Source organism: Salvelinus fontinalis, chromosome 3, assembly GCF_029448725.1.
Source record: "Salvelinus fontinalis isolate EN_2023a chromosome 3, ASM2944872v1, whole genome shotgun sequence".
NCBI classification, from domain to species: Eukaryota; Metazoa; Chordata; class Actinopteri; order Salmoniformes; family Salmonidae; genus Salvelinus; species Salvelinus fontinalis.
The window spans coordinates 23,599,446-23,620,924 of record NC_074667.1 but is presented as its reverse complement, the minus strand read 5'-3'; the positions used below and the strand labels follow the sequence as shown (position 1 = coordinate 23,620,924).

General features: G+C 42.6%; 1 protein-coding gene across 1 annotated transcript in view; it reads right to left on the bottom strand.

Annotated features, from left to right (window-relative positions):
* Positions 1-18,882, bottom strand: part of LOC129841404 (V-set and transmembrane domain-containing protein 2-like protein) — an 84,296-nt gene extending 65,414 nt beyond the window's left edge. The window contains exon 1 of the mRNA XM_055909668.1: positions 18,522-18,882. Within this exon, the coding sequence (XP_055765643.1) occupies positions 18,522-18,639 (118 nt within the window). The 5' untranslated portion in view covers positions 18,640-18,882. The remainder of the gene's footprint in view (positions 1-18,521) is intronic.
* Positions 18,883-21,479: the final 2,597 nt, after the last annotated feature.

Sequence of the window (21,479 nt, the reverse complement as noted above, 5' to 3'; positions counted from 1 at the left end):
TAGCTCCATTCGTTTTTTGTTGGATACGCTATGAAGCGTATATAGCTTGTCCGTAAGTATTATAAAATAATTGATTGCTCTGATCTCTTTTACCACATTGCCTACTGCGAGCTCAAGCCTGTGTGCCGAGCATTGCCAAACAGTTATATTAGGGAAGAGGGCCTGGAGCCTTGTTACTACTTTGCTCTTGCATCGCAGCATGACAGACGCACAATCACATGTAATTCCAATGAGGATTATGGAGAGGAGGTCCTCAGCAAACTTCACACCCTCTAACCTGGATAACAGATTACGGACAATTCCACCAGCAGATACAGTTGAAGTCGGAAGTGTACATACACCTTAGCCAAATACATTTAAACTCAGTTTTTCACAACTCCTGACATTTAATCAGAGTAAAAATTCCCTGTTTTAGGTCGGTTAGGATCACCACTTTAATTTTAAGAATGTGAAATGTCAGAATAATAGTAGAGATAATGATTTATTTCAGCTTTTATTTCCTCACATTCCCAGTGGGTCAGAAGTTTACATACAGTCAAATAGTATTTGGTAGCATTGCCTTTAAATTGTTTAACTTGGGTCAAACGTTTCGAGTAGCCTTCCACAAGCTTCCCACAATAAGTTGGGTGAATTTTGGCCCATTCCTCCTGACAGAGCTGGTGTAACTAAGTCAGATTAGTAGGCCTCTTTGCTCGCACACTCCTTTTCAGTTCTGCCCACAAATTTTCTATGGGATTGAGGTCAGGGCTTTGTGATGGCCACTCCAATACCTTGACTTTGTTCTCCTTGAGCCATTTCGCTACAACTTTGGAAGTATGCGTGGGGTCATTGTACATTTGGAAGACCAATTTGCGACCAAGCTTTAACTTCCTGACTGATGTCTTGAGATGTTGCTTCAATATATCCACATCATTTTCCTGCCTCATGGTGCCATCTATTTTGTGAATTGCACCAGTCTCTCTTGCAGCAAAGCACCCCCACAACATGATGCTGCCACCCCTGTGCTTCATGGTTGGGATGGTGTTCTTCGGCTTGCAAGCCCCCCCCCCCCCCTTTTTCCTCCAAACATAACGATGGTCATTATGGTCAAAAAAGTTCAATTTTTGTTTCATCAGACCAGAGGACATTTCTCCAAAAAGTACGAACTTTGTCCCCATGTGCAGTTGCAAACCGTATTCTGGCTTTTTTATGACGGTTCTGGAGCAGTGGCTTCTTCCTTGCTGAGCGGCATTTCAGGTTATGTCGATATAGGACTTGTTTTACTGTGGATATAGATACTTTTGTTCCTGTTACCTCCAGCATCTTCACAAGGTCCTTTGCTGTTCTGGGATTGATTTGCACTTTTCACACCAAAGTACGTTCATGTCTAGGAGACAGAACGCGTCTCCTTCCTGAGGGGTATGACGGCTGCGTGGTCCCATGTGTTTATACTTGCGTATTATTGTTTGTACAGATGAACGTGGTACATTCAGGCATTTGGAAATTGCTCCCAAGGATGAACCAGACTTGTGGAGGTCTACAATTTTTTTCTGAGGTCTTGGCTGATATCTTTTGATTTTCCCATGATGTCAAGCAAAGAGGCACTGAGTTTGAAGGTAGGCCTTGAAATACATCCACAGGTACACCTCCAATTGACATCAATTAGCCTATCTGAAGCTTCTAAAGCCATGACATAATTTCTGGAATTTTCCAATCTGTTTAAAAGCACAGTCAACTTAGTGTACGTAAACTTCTGACCCACTGGAATTGTGATACAGTGAATTATATGGGAAATAATCTGTCTGTAAACAATTGTTGGAAAAATGACTTGTGTCATGCACAAAGTAGATGTCTTGACTGACTTGCCAAAACTCTAGTTTGTTAACAAGAAATTTGTGGAGTGGTTGAAAAACGAGTTTTAATGACTCCAACCTAAGTGTATGTAAACTTCCGACTTAAACTGTACATCCTCCAGCTCCACAAGATCAACAAAAATTGTTGCTGGTACGTCCATATCTGCCAGGTAAAGTCTGATGTCAAAGCACTCTTTTTATTCAAATTAGTAGCCTCATCGAGCATTAGGCTGATTTTGAGAGAGCACTCTACTATTCTTTCCAATAGTTTTCACTTCATTTCAGATTGAATATGATGCTGTATGTTGGAGCAAGCATCATTGCAAAGGACAATTATCCCCATGTCAAGTCCATTTAACTCCTGTCAGTCAATTTCTTGCTAAAAATTGTGAGCGGGCCTGTGACGTTCAGCCTCGCCATACGCTTTTCGTAAGACTTTGGCTGTCGTGTCAATGTTTTTATTTTGAGTGTTAACTATAACCTGTGTTAAGGTGTCCTCTTTAGCCTTGTCTACAATGCTTGCTGCCGCTAATTGGGCCTTGGTTTGGGCATGTTCAAAAACCTTTTTTCTGAGGGCTCTCTGTTGCTTTTTTACGTTGGAGGCAGAAGCAAGTTGCTAGTTTCATCCCTCCAGTCTTTTCCGTGCCCAAGCTGGGTGAATTTTGGCCCATTCCTCCTGACAGCTGTCAGAGCTGTGTAACTAAGTCAGGTTTGTAGGCCACTTTGCTCGCACACTCTTTTTCAGTTCTGCCCACATATTTTCTATGCGATTGAGGTCAGGGCTTTGTGATGGCCTTGGTTTGGGCATGTTCAAAAACCTTTTATCTGAGGGCTCTTTGTTGCTTTTTTACGTTGGAGGCAGAAGCAAGTTGCTAGTTTCATCCCTCCAGTCTTTTCCGTGCCCAAGCTCCCTACCTTTGCTTGACAAGCCAGGGGTTATGCATTTGCTTGTTCTTGGACTGAGCATCTGTCCAAATTAAGCCCCACCCCCACTCCCCTTATAATGGTGTCGGAGGTGATGCTGAACAGGTGGGATTAGCAGCGCTGCTAGTTAAGGCTTCGTCATCAGGAACAGTTTTCGCCTCATTCCTCTCATCCGCCACTGACAGTTCTCTGGCTCATTTCGGGTTCGATTCACCATCTTTTTCAGGATTTTTGGACTTGCAAATCTTCATTAAAGTTGATTGCCTTTGCTTATCCATTTTTGATTTGTCTTTTCCATGTTTCAGATTCAGTAGGGAGACTACTAGCCTATGCTATCTGACATGATTACGTAGGGACCTCTTCACTAGCTGACCACCACTGCCAAGACCTGCTTCAAAATCAGTTACTTACCTTGCCGGCCCACCCCATAACCTATATGTGCAAATAAGAGAGCAGGTCTGAAATCAGTTTGGAAGGATAGGATGATTGCACAGAAGGATCACCATGCTTTTACATTATGGTTTTTCAGGGAGGTGGGAGAAATAACTTAACTCTGATCGCTTTAAAAAACATGTTTACAATGCAAACAGTGAACAAATTGTATAAATAATGCCGTGAGAAGTACCGTAGCCGGGAAAGTAGGTGCCGGAACGAACAAGGTCAAATCTGAGAGGCGCCGGATCTCTGTTCTGGCAGGATCTGGCTCAAGTTAAGCATTGCTAGCACCTACTACCATACTCAGTTCAAAGGCACTTTTGTCTTGCCCATTCACCCTCTGAATGGCACAAATACACAATCCTTGTCTCAATTGTCTCAAGGCTTAAGGCTCAATTGTCTCAAGGCTTAAACATCCATCAATAAGGGATCATAGATTTCACATGGTCAGTCTGTCATGGAAAGAGCAGTGTGTATTATTATAATTCTATATTATTATTGTTTGATTTGGTCCAGGCTCATTGTATCCAGCCCCAGATAAGTGCATTCGTCTGGGGTTTTGTGGCCACTGCTCATCCGATGTGTACAGGTCTGTAGGTCTAACACCTGTGCAGCTAGGCGGAACATTGCATGGCTTCGGAAGGGAAGGTGAAGAAGTCAGGTCTAACAACACCTGGCTCCTTTGACACGTGTGTCTGGGTCTGCCCCGGTCCTGTCAATCTCACAGCATCAGGTCTCGGGAAGGATTCAGAGAGAAAAGACGAGGGAGGGGGGGGGGGCAATGTCAAATCAAATCAAATCAAAATGTATTAGTCACACGCGGCGTATACAACAGTGAACATGCTTACTTACGAGCCTCTAACCGAAAGTGCAGTTTCAAAAAATACGGATAAGAATAAGAGATAAAAGTAACAAGTCATTAAAGAGCAGCAGTAAAAAATAATATATACAGGGGGCTGCCGGTACAGAGTCAATGTGCGGGGGCACCGGCTAGTTGAGGTAGTATGTACATGTAGGTAGAGTTAATTAAAGTGACTATGCATAGATGACAACAGAGAGTGGCAGTGGTGTGGAGAGGGGGGCAGGCAGGCAATGTCGATTGTGTGTCCATGTGTACCTGGAAGTGCAAAAATGAACACAGTACAAGACATAAGAATTACCCTAGTCGGTAAAATGTGACACGGGACGTCATAATTGTTCACGACGACACCAAAACGTCTAGCAAAGACGGCACATCGTTGTCTGGTAAGATATCCAGGTAACAACCGTCAGAACAAAAACACCAGACAACACCGGATGATCCGGATCAACACAACACCGGATGTATTTCTCCTGGTCGCTAAAAAAGCATGAAAAAAAAATAACATATGTAGGCCTATACAACCTGACGTTGACCTCACAAAATATGTTATTGTAGTTGAAATCCGTTTGCCCTAGGACACTGTTTTGTTGAATATTCTGCAATGTGAAGGCATAGTCCAAATTTGGCACCGTTTGAAATCCCACCCAACAGAACGTCAATGTACTCTGATTGTTTCACCATGTAATCATTGTTCACACTAAATTTACCGTCTGGGCGTACTGTATAAGTTAATTACGCACAAAAAGTCTTTGAAATCCTCCTCCACACTCTGCTTGGTGTCCATTTAATGAGTCTCATCTGCCCAGGCAGTTTGCATTGGCTTTCAATTTAATGTGGCTCTGGCTGTGAGAGAGGGGCCAGCAGATTGGACACTTACACTGTCACAGCAGAGGGTCGTGACAGAGACCTGGTGAGTGAGTGGAGCAGAATGACAGGTCTGGAATGGATGAAGTGATGCACAGTGGTGTGTTTTGGAGGAGGACACCGGGGTAAGTAGAGCTCCACTTTGTAGCAAAGATTGAACCTTGGAGGGTCAATCCACATGATTTATACACAAAAGTAGTTCTCTAAGACTATATGATTGGTCTGGGAATTTGTTTCTGTGGTAGAATTATACTGTTATTAGGAAATCGCATGTTTCCTGTCAAATGTTTACTGTTAGTCTGACACCAAAAAGAAGTCTGTCACCAACGTCACATTTTGTCACATTCAGTCTCAGGACGTTGGAAATACTTAACATATAAATGTGTTGCATTTCAATATGACGGTCATCCGAGAGTCTTGTAGGACCAATACACGGATTCTGAAATAGGCACATGCTTCTCTACCATGTTATCAATTGAATGTGGTGTAATAACAATTAGGCTCCTGGGGAGTTTGGGGCTAGACATGGCACTGAATTTATGGCAAGGAATATCAAAAGAAATGCTCTGAGCCTTTGATCTGTTGAGAGGACTCTTCGGCAATCAAGATCACAGGCAGTGTAACATTTCGATAAATATGTAGGTCCACAGAACGTGACACTTAGCAGGGAGCTTGGGGGATTGGGCTTTGTGCAAGCCTGCAAGGCCTTATCTATTATTGGCTGCAGAAAGCCTGGATATCCCCCATGTGAGGTTCAAGATTCAAAGGGTTTACTGTGCAAAACTGGTGAAGAACTCACTCAAACAGGTGTATTGAAGGCTCCATATTCGCAGTTCTGAACTTTCATCTGTGGTAAAAACTGGTTCCATGAGATGGAATTCTTCCCGTTTGACTCTCTGATACCTGTGGTATTTGCTGTAGGTACATGAACCATAGCATCCAAGTTGTGAATAACTCCTGAACAGCAAACTCTAAGTTCAACCATTAGGCAATGGAAAGGGTATAGAGACAGACATAACCTTAATGCTGATCACATTAGTAGAAGTGTAGCCATTCTGCACTGCACTAATCATTACAGCTCCTTAAAAGGTGAACCAGAAAAACCCTCCCAGGCAGGTTGTTGAGATGAAGAGATGAAGCCCAATGTTAACTTTGTTCCCCTTGGTCTTCTGATGGAGGGTAGTGTTGTGGGGAATTAACATTGGGTCAAACTTATGTTAGCCTAAATGAGTAAATCCAATAGTAAGTGGTTTAAGAAAGTACATTTTAAACCACTACTTTCCGTGGGGCGGGACATTTTGATCGGATTCGTTTTCGTCTACGCTACCTTTCTCTCTCCGACCCCTTTTCCAAATGTGTACAGCCTGACACTGGTGCAAAAAGGGATGTCATGGAAGAATATTTCATATAGGTGTATCTACAGTTAAAATATACATATATAATAATCGCTCTTTTTATTTTATTTTTTATTTTACCAGGTAAGTTGACTGAGAACACGTTCTCATTTGCAGCAACGACCTGGGGAATAGTTACAGGGGAGAGGAGGGGGATGAATGAGCCAATTGTAAACTGGGGATTATTAGGTGACCATGATGGTTTGAGGGCTCTAATTACCAGATCTGCATATTGAGATGTATTATTATTTTGCCCTAGTTGTCAATGGCGATTCCAAATTAGACGGTGTTGTTGTGTAAAGCAGATACCCGTCATCAGTTATTGCCAGTTCTTCAAATTAGTATTTTTAATGCTAGAATATAACAAGGATGACATGTGGAAATATGTTCTCTGCCTAATAGGCAACGTGCGAGTAATGGACATTAAAACTGTTCTTGTTGTTTTCAAATATCTTTCTCTCATTTTACTGACATTCGGATCTAATGGATTGAAACGAACTGGGCTGATGTGCCTTTTCCTCTATTGTGATTGTCTGAATGTGAATAAGGGCTCTATTCAATCAGATCCGCTTCAGCCGACATCCACATAGAGGTTGTTTGACAGTGGCGCAGTTGGAACTGCGTTAGAGCTATCAGATCCACAAGCGGCTCCTGGCGGAGTCACATTAAGAGAAATCCCATGCAGCCCACTTTCTTGTTCTAAACTTGTGGCTTTGTGAGAATGACGGCTAAAGCAGTTCCAACACCAGCAACACATCTGCTATGCCGCTGTCTGCTATGACTGGTTAAGGCTTGATCTGATGGAATCTAGGCCTAAGTGAGCCTATAATGTTGTTTCTGAACTCTTCTTCCGTGTTCATTGGCAAGGGGATCTATTGAACTGAACAAAATGGTCTGATATAGCTTATGTTGTGATTGGAGACTGCCAACTTACAAAGTGAGAAAATAATGAGCTGCTGTATATGACTATCTGCACATTCTTGTTTTTGCTGTTTGTGCATGTGGCTAGTAGTTTTTCCGATTGACTTATTGATGGTGACAGTCATGAGGATGATGACTGTATTGTCGTTGATGTTATTATTAAAATTACAACTATTATTACTCTTATTATAGCTATTAATATGACCGTGTTTATGATGAATGCCAATATTATGAGTAATATTATTATTACATATTGGTGAATATAACAAGGGAATAAAAGGTAGGAACTTGGTGGTGATTAGGTATTTATCAGGTTTCAGATAAGATCCAAATGCAGACTGTGTTGAAGCAACAACGTTTATTACAGCAACAGGGGCAGGCAAACGACAGGTCAATGCAGGCAGGGGTCGTTAAATCAGAGTAGTGGGGCAAAGGTACAGGACGGCAGGCGGGCTCAGGGTCAGGACAGGCAAGGGACAAAACCAGGAGGGTGAGAAAAAGAAAGACTAGGGAAATGCAGGAGCTGAGACAAAACGCTGGTTGCCTTGACAAACAAGACGAACTGGCAACAGACGAACAGCGAACACAGGTATAAATACACAGGGGATAATGGAGAAGATGGGTGACACCTGGAGAGGGGTGGAGACAATCACCTAGACAGGTGAAACAGATCAGGGTGAGACAGTATTGATGATGGTTGTTGTTGTCGTCAGTATTGGTATTGACAATACTGTGGAGGAGGATTTCAAAGACTTTTTGTGCGTAATTAACTTACACAGTACGCCCAGACGGTAAATTTAGTGTGAACAATGATTACATGGTGAAACAGAGTACATTGACATTCTATTGGGTGCGATTTCAAATGGTTCCAAATTGGACTAGGCCTTCACAGTGCAGAATATTCAACAAAACAGTGTCCTAGGGCAAACTGAATTTAATGGCGTCATCCTGACTACAATAACATATTTTGTGAGGTCAACGTAAGGTTGTATAGGCCTACATCCGGTGTTGTGTTGATCCGGATCATCCGGTGTTGTCTGGTGTTTTTGTTCTGACGGTTGTTACCTGGATATCTTACCAGACAACGATGTGCCATCTTTGCTAGACGTCATGGTGTCACCGTGAACAAAATATACATATTTTCCTTGTGATAAGCTGATGCCTCTACAATTAGGGAACCAATTTACAACCAGACAATTATGACGTCCCATGTCGCATTTTACCTACTAGAGTAGATCTTATGTCTTGTACTGTGTTCATTATTGCTCTTCCAGGTACACATGGACACACACTCAACATTTCCCCCCCCCTTCCCTCATCTTTTCTCTGTGCAACCTTCCGAGACCTGATGCTGTGAGATTGACAGGACCGGGGCAGACCCAGACACACGTGTCAAAGGAGCCAGGTGTTGTTAGACCTGACTTCTTCACCTTCCCTTCCGATGCCATGCAACGTTCCGCCTAGCTGCACAGGTGTTAGACCTACAGACCTGTACACATCGGATGAGCAGTGGCCATGCAGGGCCACGAAACCCGGGACAAATGCACTTATCTGGGGCTGGATACAAATGAGCCTGGGCTAAACATAACACACGCTCTATGGAACACTGCATTGGCTGCTGTGTTCTATAATATAAAATGCCATCTAGCAGATGCTTTTATCCAACACAACTTACAACTGCATACATCACCCACATTTTACATATGGGTGAACCCATGGGGAATCAAACCCTCAATCCATGGCATTTGCAAGCAGAGTACACTACCCACTGAGCCACACATAAGTGCCGGTGCTGAGTGCCAGGTCAATATATCAACCAATCAGTGTCTGGCCTGATGAATCAAATCAAAGTTTATTGGTCGTGTACGCAGATTTGCAGATGTTATCGCAGGTGCAGTGAAATGCTTGTGTTTCTAGCTCCAACAGTGCACTAATAATACCAACCAAAACAATATGCACATAATCCAAAAAGTAAAAAGAAAGAAATGAAGAAATATCAGAACAAACAATGTGAGAGTTTATATATATATCACAGATCCTCCACCAAATTTCACACTGGGTGCGAGACACTGTGGCTTGTAGGCCTCTCCAGGTCTCGCACCCACTTTGAAAGTTGGTGGAGGATCGGTGATGATCAGGGGGTGCTGCAGATTTGTCTTTGTGAAGGACGCATGAATCAAGCCACGTACAAGGATGTCCTGGAAGAAAACTTGCTTCCTTCTGCTCTGACAGTGTTCCCCAACTCTGAGGATTGGTTTTTCCAGCAGGTCAATGCTCCATGCCACACAGCCAGGTCAATCAAGGTGTGGATGGAGGAGTACCTGATCAAGACCCTGTCATGGCCAGCCAAATCTCCAGACCTGAACCCCACTGAAAACCTCTGGAATGTGATCAAGAGAAAAATGGATGGTCACAAGCCATCAAACAAAGCTGAGCTGCTTGAATTCTTTCGCCAGGAGTGGCATAAAGTCACCCAACATCATTGTGAAAGACTGGTGGAGAGCATGCCAAGACACATGAAAGCTGTGATTGAAAATCAGGGTTATTCCACCAAATACTGATTTCTGAACTCTTCCTAAGTTAAAACATTAGTATTGTGTTGTTTAAAAATGAATATGAACTTTGCATTATTGAGGTCTGACAACTCTGCATCTTTGTTGTTATTTTGACCAGTTGTCATTTTCTGCAAATAAATGCTCTAAATGAGAATATGTTTATTTGGAATTTGGGAGAAATGTTGTCAGTAGTTTATAGAACAAAAAAAATTTTTTTTTTTTACCCAAACACATACCTATAAATAGTAAAACCAGAGAAATGGACAATTTTGCGGTGGTCTCTTAATCTTTTCCAGAGCTGTATTTATACAGTGTATATATATACAGTACAAGTCAAAGGTTTGGACACACCTACTCATTCAAGGGTATTTCTTTATTTTTACTATTTTATACATTGCAAAATAATAGTGAAGACATCAACACTATGAAATAACACTTACGGAATCATGTAGTAGCCCAAAAAGTGTTAAAATATATTTTATATTTGAGATTCTTCAAAGTAGCCACCCTTTGCCTTGATGACAGCTTTGCACACTCTCAACCAGCTTCGATGTAGAATGTAAAAATAGTAAAAATAAAGGAAAACCCTTGTGTACTGTAAATATATATATATATATATATATATATCTGTACCCCACACAATTATCTGTAAGGTCCCTCAGTCAAGCAGTGCATTTCAAACACAGATTCAACCACAAAGACCAGGGAGGTTTTCCAATGCCTCATAAAGAAGGGCACATATTGGTAGATGGGTAAAAATGTCAAAAAACAGACATTGAATATCCCTTTGAGCATGGTGAAGTTATTAAAAGTCGATTGACGCACCGGTTTAAAAAAATAATAATCTGGTATATCTAAATGGGTCCTAAAATTCAAAATCAAATAGCGAAATGATCCATAGTATGACCATCTTAAAACAATTCTATAATATGAATATATATATATTATTTTTTAAAGAAGACATTGAATATCCCTTTGAGCAGTGGTGAAGTTATTAATGACTTCTAGAGTCAATTGACACACCGGTGCATCAATCTAAGTAACATAATAAAATCCACATAATCTATCAGTTTAAAATAGAGATATCTGTTTAATAATCCACCGGATCTGCCTGTCACGGCCTTCTGCATCTGCGGTGGAAGGTGGCCGAGCTACAGTGGAGTTTGTCAGACCATGAGATATCCCAAAAACTGGTCTTCTCATGAAAACGTCTATAGCCTTCGAACGGTTTGGCATACAATCGATTATGACCACTCTATGGAAAGGGGAGACTCTCGCGAGTGTCACGGGACTTGTCTGTAGGTAACTGGTACCGACTTTAAAAATGTAATGTAAGTATAGAGGTAGTTTTGTGTCTACGCAAAAAAGGGGTTAAATATGTGTAAAACAAAAATCTTATCAACTCAGCAAAAAAATAAACGTCCCTTTTTCAGGACCCTTTCTTTCAAAGATAATTCGTAAAAATCCAAATAACTTCACAGATCTTCATCGGTCTGTGCGTGATTTCCTGCAAGACAGGAATGTTAGTGTTCTGCCATGGCCAGCGAAGAGCCCGGATCTCAATCCCATTGAGCACGTCTGTGACCTGTTGGATCGGAGGGTGAGGGCTAGGGTCATTCCCCCAAGAAATGTCCGGGAACTTGCCTTGGTGGAAGAGTGAGGTAACATCTCACAGCAAGAACTGGCAAATCTGGTGCAGTCCATGAGTAGGAGATGCACTGCATTACTTAATGCAGCTGGTGGCCACACCAGATACTGACTGTTACTTGTGATTTCCGTTAGTCACATGTCTGTGGAACTTGTTTAAGTCTCAGTTGTTGAATCTTGTTGTGTTCATACAAATATTTACACATGTTAAGTTTGCTGAAAATAAACGCAGTTGACAGTGAGAGGACGTTTCTTTTTTTGCTGAGTTTATGTCCTAGATATAGGACCGACACTTATGATTTATTTTTGGACTGTCTTTTTTGCCATTTATGAATGTGTTATTCAATACGTTTCTATGGGCTATAGTAGTAAAGGCTAAATTCAACATGTTATCAAATAATTGTTTAATATTTTGGGGGGATACCTAAAGGGGTCCTAAAATTCTAAATCAAATAGCTAAATGATCCATGGTATGGCCATCTTAAAACAATTCCATGTCAGCTTAGAATCCCCCAAAGACATGGGAGTCCTTCCTAATCGGAGAGAAAGGAATGCGCTTAGGGATTTCACCATGAGGTCAACGATGACATTAAAACACTTACAGAGATAGGAGAAAACTGAGGATGGATCAACAACATCATAGTTTCTTCACAATACTAATACTAATCTAAATGACAGAGTAAAAAGAAGGAAGCCTGCATAGTATAATACTATTCCAAAACATGCATTATGTTTGCATTAAGGCAATAAAATGTGACAAAGAAATGTACCTAAATACAAAGCACTCTATGTTTGGGGCAAATCCAACACAACACATCACTGAGTGCCACTTTTCATATTTTCAAGCATGGTGGTAGTTGCATCATGTTATGGGTATGCTTGTCATTCGCAAAGACTGGGGAGTTCTTTAGCGTGAAAAGAAATGGAATAGAGCTAAGCACGGGAGTCGCAACCACGACGGAGGCCCGAGAGGCAGTCCCAAAACATTTTTGGGGGGGGGAACACAGAGTGGTCGGCGGAGCCGAGGGGTGAACCAGAGCCAGTCAGGGAGTCGAGTGAGGAGCTTAACACAAGATTCCAGAGAGAGGTGCTGGCATTGAGAGCGCTGCAGAGCGGGCGTGCTGAGGAGCGTGACACCAGTCCGGTGTCATGTGCACCTGTTTCACTTATCTGGCCGTCGGTGCGCCTCCTCAGTCCGGTGCGTCCTGTGTCGCCTCCGCGCACTCACCCTGGGGTGTGTGTCACCGTTCAGGCACCATGTTATGTGGTTCTACACACCGTGTCTGTAGTGCGCCTTCACAGCCCAGTGCGTCCTGTGCCAGCGCCCCGCACTTGCCGGGCTAAAGTGAGCATCCAGCCAGGACGGGTTGTGCCAGCTCTACGCTCCAGACCTCCAGTGCGCCTCCACAGTCCAGTACGTCCTATGCCTCCTCCCCGCACTCGCCCTGAGGTGCGTGTCATCAGCCCGAAGCCACCTGTACCGGTCCCACGCATCAGGACCGGAGCCGTCACCGAGGCTAGATGCCCACCCGGACCCTCCCTCAGAGTCTGGTTTTGCGGCCGGAGTCCGCACCTTTGGGGGGTGGGGTACTGTCACGCCCTGACCTTAGAGAGACTTTTTATTTCTCTATTTGGTTAGGTCAGGGTGTGATTTGGGTGGGCATTCTAGTTTTCCATTTCTTTGTTTGCCGGGTATGGTTCCCAATCAGAGGCAGCTGTCTGTCGTTGTCTCTGATTGGGAATCATACCTAGGCAGCCTGTTTTACCACCCTAGTTTGTGGGATGTTGTTTTTGCACAGTAGCTGTATAGCCCTGCAGAACTTTACATTCGTTTTTTTCCCTTTGTTGTTTTGGGTGTTCATTCAAATAAAATACGATGAACACTTTCCACACTGCGCTTTGGTCTCATTCCAACGACAGACGTAACAACATACATCTAAAACGTCACACATAGCCTACATATCAAAACATACACCCAATATCTAGGTCTAATACATACAGTGGCGACCCGTCATTCAGGGCAGGTGGGCCCCACCTTTTAGGTTAAAAATAAAGTAACTTTTAGGTTAAAAATAAATAAATAAATATATATAAAAAATTTTTTTTTATTAATTGGGGGGCTTGTCTGTTTTGCGTGTTATTTTGGCATTAATACATGTCACATATCAGCTTGCAAACAATGTATAAAAAAACATTCATTGAGTTAATAAAGCCGTATACAAACATGGCCTCTTTTTTGATTTCTTGAGTAAGGCAGCCTAGCTCAGTGCTTTCTGTGGTGGTGGGGAAGCAGAAAATACAGAGTTGAGCCTGATTGGTTTTCTGTCATTCCCAATTCTAAGGTTAGAGCTCAAAAATGTTTGCCCCTTGAGTTCTGCCATAGAGTTATTTTAGAAGTGCCCATCCAAGAAGGCTCAAGGTCAGTAGAATCCACATTTGTTTAAGTAAGTCTGCCATATCAGCTATGTTTTTCTGTGTAGTGGCTTTGCTGGCATGCATCCCACTTTCCCCACCAAGATGTACATGCTAAAATCGCCACTGAATACATAGTACAATGCAAATTACAATACAAGATATATAAAATGGCTGTGTCTCTTCACGGTTCCGTTTGTGTAGCCAGGTGTTCTTTTACCTGTTTTTTAAAACTGTTTTTATTTCTAGCTTGAGTTACCTGGTGTGGCAGAGAGTTATATGTAGTCAAATCAAATCAAACTTTATTTGCCGAATACAACAAGTGTAGACTTTACCGTGAAATGCTTTCTTACAAGCCCTTAAACAACGGTGCAGTTCAAGAAGAAGAAAATATTTACCAACTAGGATAAAATAAAAAGTAATACTAAAAAGTAACACAATAAGAAAAACAATAACGAGGCTATATACCAGGGGCACCGGTAGCGAGTCAGTGTGCAGGGGTACAGGCTAGTGACTATGCATAGGTACCTAACAAACAGCGAGTAGCAGCAGTGTACAAGGGGAGGAGGGGGGGCTAGAAGCTGTACTGGGCCATTCGCACTATCCTCTGTAGCGCCTTGTGGTCAGATGCCAAGCAGTTGCCATACCAGGCAGTGATGCAACCGGTCAGGATGCTCTCGATGGTGCAGCTGTAGAACCTTTTGAGGATCTGGGGACCCATGCCAAATCTTTTCATTCTCCTGAGGGGGAAAAGGTTTTGTCGTGCCCTCTTCACATCTGTCTTGGTATGTTTGGACCATGATAGTTCGTTGGTGATGTGGACACCAAGGAACTTGATACTCTCGACCCGCTCTACTACAGCCCCGTCAATGTTAATGGGGGCCTGTTCGGCCCGCCTTTGCCTGTAGACCACGATCAGGACCACGATTTTCCACGATTTAGACCACGATTTTCTTGATCATATTGAGGGAGAAGTTGTTGTCCTGGCACCACACAGCCAGTTCTCTGACCTCCTCCCTATAGGCCGTCTCATCGTTGTCAGTGATCAGGCCTACCACTGTTGTGTCGTCAGCAAACTTAATCATGGTGTTGGAGTCGTGTTTGGCCACGCAGTCGTGGGTGAACAGGGAATACAGGAGGGGACTAAGTACACACCCCTGTGGGGCTCCAGTGTTAAGGATCAGCATGGCAGACGTGTTGTTGCCTACTCTTACCACCTGGGGGCGGCCTGTCAGGAAGTCCAGGATCCAGTTGCAGAGGGAGGTTTTTAGTCCCAGAGTCCTTAGCTTAGTATTGAGCTTCGTGGGCACTATGGTGTTGAACGCTGAGCTGTAGTCCGTGAACAGCAGTCTCACATAGGTGTTCCATTTGTCCAGGTGAGAAAGGGTTGTGTGGAGTGCGATTGAGATTGTGTCATCTGTGGATCTGTTGGGGCGGTATGCAAATTGAAGTGGGTCTAGGGTGTCTGGGAGGATGCTGTTGATGTGAGCCGTGACCAGCCTTTCAAAGCACTTCATGGCTACTGACATGAGTGCCACAGGGCTGTAATCATTTAGGCAGGTTACCTTCGCTTTCTTGGGCACAGGGACTATGTTGGTCTGCTGGAAACATGTAGGTATTACAGACTCGGTCAGGGAGAGGTTGAAAATGTCAGTGAAGATACTTGACAGTTGGTCCGCGCATGCTTTGTGTACACGTACTGGTAATCCGTAAGGCCCAGCGGCTTTGTGAATGTTGACCTGTTTAAAGGTTTTGTTCACATCGGCTACCGAGAGCTTTAGCCAATGTCATTGCTCTATTTAATACTTTGCGTTTCCCAGCCTCTGTTCTGGACCTGACGACTGTGAAGAGACCTCTGGTTGCATGTCTTGTGTTGTACCGAAGAGTGTCTAAACTGTGTGCCAACTGCTTGCGCAGACAGTTCGGTACCTTCAACACAACAATACATTGCACAAAGACCAACAGTAATGCGGACAATCTCTCCTCAACTTTCAGCCAGGAGAGACTGACACGCATGTTACGGACACTTTCCCTCTGTATACATCTAAGTGCAACACGTGCTGCTTTGTTCTGGACCAACTGCAATTGACCTATGTCCTTCTTAGCTGCACATGAACACAAAGCTGGGCAGTGGCCCAGCTGCGACAAAACTAGGGTTCATGGCAGGGTACTGGTCAGCCTGTCTGATCAACTGAGATGTCATGAAGACAGAGCAACACCCTATCATGGACAGACCTCTTCCCATTTTAGCAACCATTGAGTCTATATATTTTGACCATGACAGCTTGCTATCTAGGGTTACACCCACCAGTTTAGTCTCCTCAACTTGTTCCAATAGCCACATGGTACAGTGATAGAGCCCGGAAGGATGCTCTCAATGGTGCATCTGTAGCCTCCTGAGATTGAAGAGGCGCTGTTGCAGCTTTTTCACCACACTGTCTGTGTGAAAGGACCATTTCAGGTTGTCAGTGATGTGCACGCCGAGCAACTTGAAGCTTTTGACCGTCTCCACTGCGGCCCCGTCGATGTGGACGGGGTACATGCTCTCTCTGCTGTCTCCCGTAGTCCACGATCAGCAAATTTGTTTAGTTGACGTTGAGGTACGACTTAACCTCAATGGGATGCAGCTCTCCTTTCGGTTGAGAAGCCGGTCACCTCCAAGAGTGAAACAAAAGGCTATTTTTTTCCAGATCACCAAAGAGAGAACAGCTAATGAAGATAGTAGGATCTGAGTTATAGCTACGCTACAGTAGACTATTTTGAATTGATGAGCTTTCCCCTTTTATGAAATTCCGAACCTGAGCCATTCTCTTTTGTGGCTGGTTAGACGTAAGACTGGGGAGAGAACATTGCAGTTAAACCCCATTTTAATTAACTCCCTTTGGGAGTGATGCGCGTAATCGATTTTTCTACCCGTCCAAGATTGTCAATTCATCCAGCGCCAGTATACGCTACACTCATTCATATTGATTTGGCTAAAGCTGACGCGCTAAGGAGAGAGAGAGAGAGAGAGAGAGAGAGAGAGAGAGAGAGCGAGCTCCTGGGACAGAATAGAGAGACACAATGATAAAGTGTTTATCGCAGACGATCAAATTAAATTGTATAGCAGCCTGCAGTTAGATCCAAAATACTGTAGAAACATCTTTGTGACAGGTAATATGGCAAAAATGCAGTGCCACACCAATTAGGAAGCTTCTACTGAGCTACATTTTATCTGAGAATGTACAAGCACGCTCATTGCTGGTAAGATACTGCTGTTAAAATAATGCATCAACATGTCATTGCTGTTCTTGTCCATTAGTATTCTGTATGTTCTATGTTTTGTGTCAACCCCAGGATAAATAGCTGCTGCTTCTTCGACAGCTAATGGGGAACTGAAAGAAAATCTGAAAAAAATCCTGAAATCATTAAAAAAAAGTCCAGAAATCTTTAAAGATAGATTGGTTTATTCATGTTTCCTCCCAACCTAACTCCAGGGTTTCAGGGTGTGGGCTCATTAACATTTTGAAAACTCATTTTTGTAGATAACATGATTGATTGATTAATACAGATTTTAAACTATTGCTTTGTCTGTCCAATCCATTACCGATGTCTCCCTTAGGACCTTCGAACAGGGAACGATTACACACATCCATTGTCTCTGAGCAGGTGCTGGCTACAAAAAAAATCTATTTGAAAGTGAAATGAGACTCTGCACACTGCGCTCCTATGTGAGGTCTTTTTCGCCAGTTATTCCCATAGTAACTTCCTAATAAGTAAGTCATAAATTTACCCTCAACATACCATGACTAGTGCCCTCACACCTGCCATATATGGGTCTGAATCACCTGCCACCTATCTACATCTTCCCTCCAAAAATCCTCCCCTTAAAATCCCACCTCTGCCAACAATGCACACCCCTGCCACCCTTGATTTCACAGCACGCAAACGAAGCAAAAGTTGAAAAAGAAAATATATCCTCCTACAAGCTTAAAATGACATGGATGATTTATAGCTTTGGGACATGCACATTGATTTTCCTCTTGTCTGTATTATTCTGACAGTAAATTAGCCCAAGATGCACTGCTACCTAACTGGAAATACCATATACGAAATCCAACAGCAATTGCTCAAAACAGTTGCTCCGAATATACCAGTGTCAGATATCAAGTTGGAACTGCCCCTCACAAAATGGTCTTTGAGGTCATAAAATGGTATTGTACTGTTGGATTAATGTAACAGTTGTTCCGGGTTGACATGAACTCATTCATCTTTTCAGTACTCCAACTTGCCATATAAAGGACTGTTGCGTTCATTAATATCACACATAATTAATGTATTATAATAGCAAAGCAATCTTCACAGATACACGCTAAAGAGTCCAGGGAAGTCTTAAGAGCCAAATTGATTAAAAATTATATTCTGTCATAAAGATGTTACTGATTGAATGATTTATTTAATTTAAGTGTCATACACCTAGCTACCGGTGCCCGGCCCACATGGGCTTACAAGACACTATTAATGTGTCCCAAATAACTTTATACTCTAAACAATAGTCGCAACTATCATCACCATCTTGACATCAGTCAACCCCACCCAGTCAGAATAGTCGCGAGTGCATGGCACAATGTATCAGTTGTTTTAAATATGCAACATAATGAATTGGCTACATAATTACCGACGGAATTAAACCTACCATTTCCAGATATATGATTGTCCACCTCGGTTCGCACAGTCGGTTTGTAAGCGGCGTTAAGTTGAATATAGAGTCCCATACAATGTAAAATCCATATTATCAATCCAAATGCTCCCATTGCTTTTGTTTCTTGTTTCAAGTCGTGGATGAAAAGCTCATATTAGGCGGAGCACGCTCACTAAATAGTATCCAAATCCTTCCTGGATGACAGCACCCTCGGAAATACAAAATAGCACCGGACAGAAATTGCGCTATGACGCGCGAGGTGTTACCTATTCGTCTTTCGGGATATTATCACCACTGGTTTCCTGTATTTCGGCAAGCAAGCACCTCCAGTAGAGGCGGACGGAGAAATACATAGGGGCAAGTGCAGTGGCTTGCAGAGAAAGTAAATTAGGCGGAGGGATCTAGAAAAATTATAGGCCTACTGTTATTAACTTTTATAACAAGTTACATTCGGGGATCTGAAGTTTTAACATCCTTTATTCTGAATACTCATTTAAAAAATATATGTTCAATAGTCAATGCTTCTGTACTGTTAGTCTTACTTCTTTACAAATGTTTTTTTACTTACTATATAGGCAACTCAAAAAGGTAGCCTAATGTGTATTTTTCTGGGCATAGGCAACGTTTACAATTGCAGTTGGCCTGTATTGCATTCCATATACCTAGCAATGCAAAGCAATCTATCTATTCATCAGTTTATTCAAGAAAGACCACGACATTCAAATCTCCCCAAATCATCGGGGAAAAAAGCATCTCAAAATCATTCCACTATAATATAATGCATATATTTGGTATATTTGATCAAATCTGATATTGGGTTAGACATATGATTCTCAGCCTACTGCAAACAGATTGATCCCATAGAAATGTTACTTTATGCGAGACTGTCCTTTTCCAAACCACTAGAGGAACACATCAACTAACCTGCTGTCATCCCATCTAACACAGGGCATTATAGCGTTATTAACCTAGGACTCAGCGCTACTACAGCTGTTAGCCGAACCGTACATTTCCTCCTATGGGGCTCGTATTGGCATGCAGTGAGCTCGCAGACTCTTAATTAAGGGACACGTGTGGTTGAACACATAGTGTAGTTGAACACCTACACAGGGCATTAATTTTAAAAAAACGTGAGCCTCGTTCGTCCTACTGAATGAGCTACGTTTGGCAACACTAGCTTCTGTACAAGTTAATAAGGGTTCTGCCCACATATAGATGTAGAGTGGTTCCTTCTGCGTTGTGTACTTTTAATTAGGACACTGCCACAACTGCAGGTCTGCCGGTTGGATTCTTTTTATTTGCCCTGCACACGAAGAGACAACACACAATATTTTAGCCCTTGGCGCAGTCACAGCTCTCAGGCACCTGCGCAAGCACATGGACACTCACTCAAACACTGTCCCGAATACTCACAAGTTACAATAGGTACCCTAGTTAGCGAGCTTGATGAAACTTGTTAACATACATCTTTATATTGTCCACATTGTAACAAACGTATGGTTGCATAACAGCACATTGTGTAACATTGCCACGTTTTTTTATTGAACAATTTCGGAGCCAAGGACAACATACCTTGCTAGCCGAAGGTCAGGCGAAAGAGAACAATAAGGGGGTACGGGCTACATAGAGACAAATCAATCCTTTCTCTTGTAGAAAAGGCAAGTTTTTGCTGCTTACTGTACAGCTGTTCAAGCAAACATAATTCCTACTGATTCTGATTCTCTGGTTACAGTCACACACAACACACGATTGAGCTTCAAGTGTCCTTACAATTGGAATTCATTGAATGTCCCAACTCTCACATAAACAACAGTGGCTTGGTTAACATAAAGTCTCCTCACAGTGGCCTACCCTCTTCATTCCATCTCTCACAACCTGTGCTATCTGTGAAAGCTTTACAGCACATTGCAAAGATAGATTTTCCTTGATCTTTGTCCCGTTTCAGTATACTAATTAATTGAGGAGATCTACTTAAAGGCATTTCAATTGTCAACAGGGTTGTGTTCAGTAGGCAGGCACAAAAACAGAAAATGTGCTGTCTTACCAGTCTAGTTGACATACTTTACCAAGGCTTGGATGCCATAATACATGTATTGATAATGTATCTCGAGGAATCCGCATTCTCTTGTTAACAATTCAACAAACTAAACATACCGACCTGCTAGTAGGCCTTAACAAGACATTAAACCTATTTAGCTCTATATGTTTCTAAGAAGTACAGTACCAGTCGAAGTTTGGACACACCTACTGTACTTTTTTACTATTTTCTACAAAGTAGAATAATAGTAAAGACATCAAATCCATGAAATGAGACATATGGAATCATGTAGTAACCCAAAAAAGTGTTATACAAATCTAAATGTATATTGTATAATATATTTCATATTTGAGATTCTTCAAAGTAGCCACCCTTTATGACAGCTTTGCACACACTTGGCATTCTCTCAACCAGCTTCCTGAGGAATGCTTTTCCAACAGTCTTGAAGGAGTTCCCATATATGAGCACTTGTTGGCTGCTTTTCCTTCACTCTGCGGTCCAACTCATCCCAAACAATCTCAATTGGGTTGAGGTTGGGTGATTGTGGAAGCCAGGTTATCTGATACAGCACTCCATCACTCTCCTTCTTGTTAAAATAGCCCTTACACAGCCTGGAGATGTGTTGGGTCATTGTCATGTTGAAAAACCAATGATAGTTCCACTAAGCGCAAACCAGATGTGATGCCGTATCACTGCAGAACACTGTGGTAGCCATGCTGGTTAAGTGTGCCTTGAATTAACTGACAGTGTCACCAGCAAAGCACCCCCACACCATCACACCTCCTCCTCCAGGCTTCACGGTGGGAACCACACATGTGGGGATCATCCGTTCACCTACTATGTGTCTCACAAAGACACAGCGGTTGGAACCAAAAATATCAAATTTGGACTCATCAGACCAAAGGACAGATGTC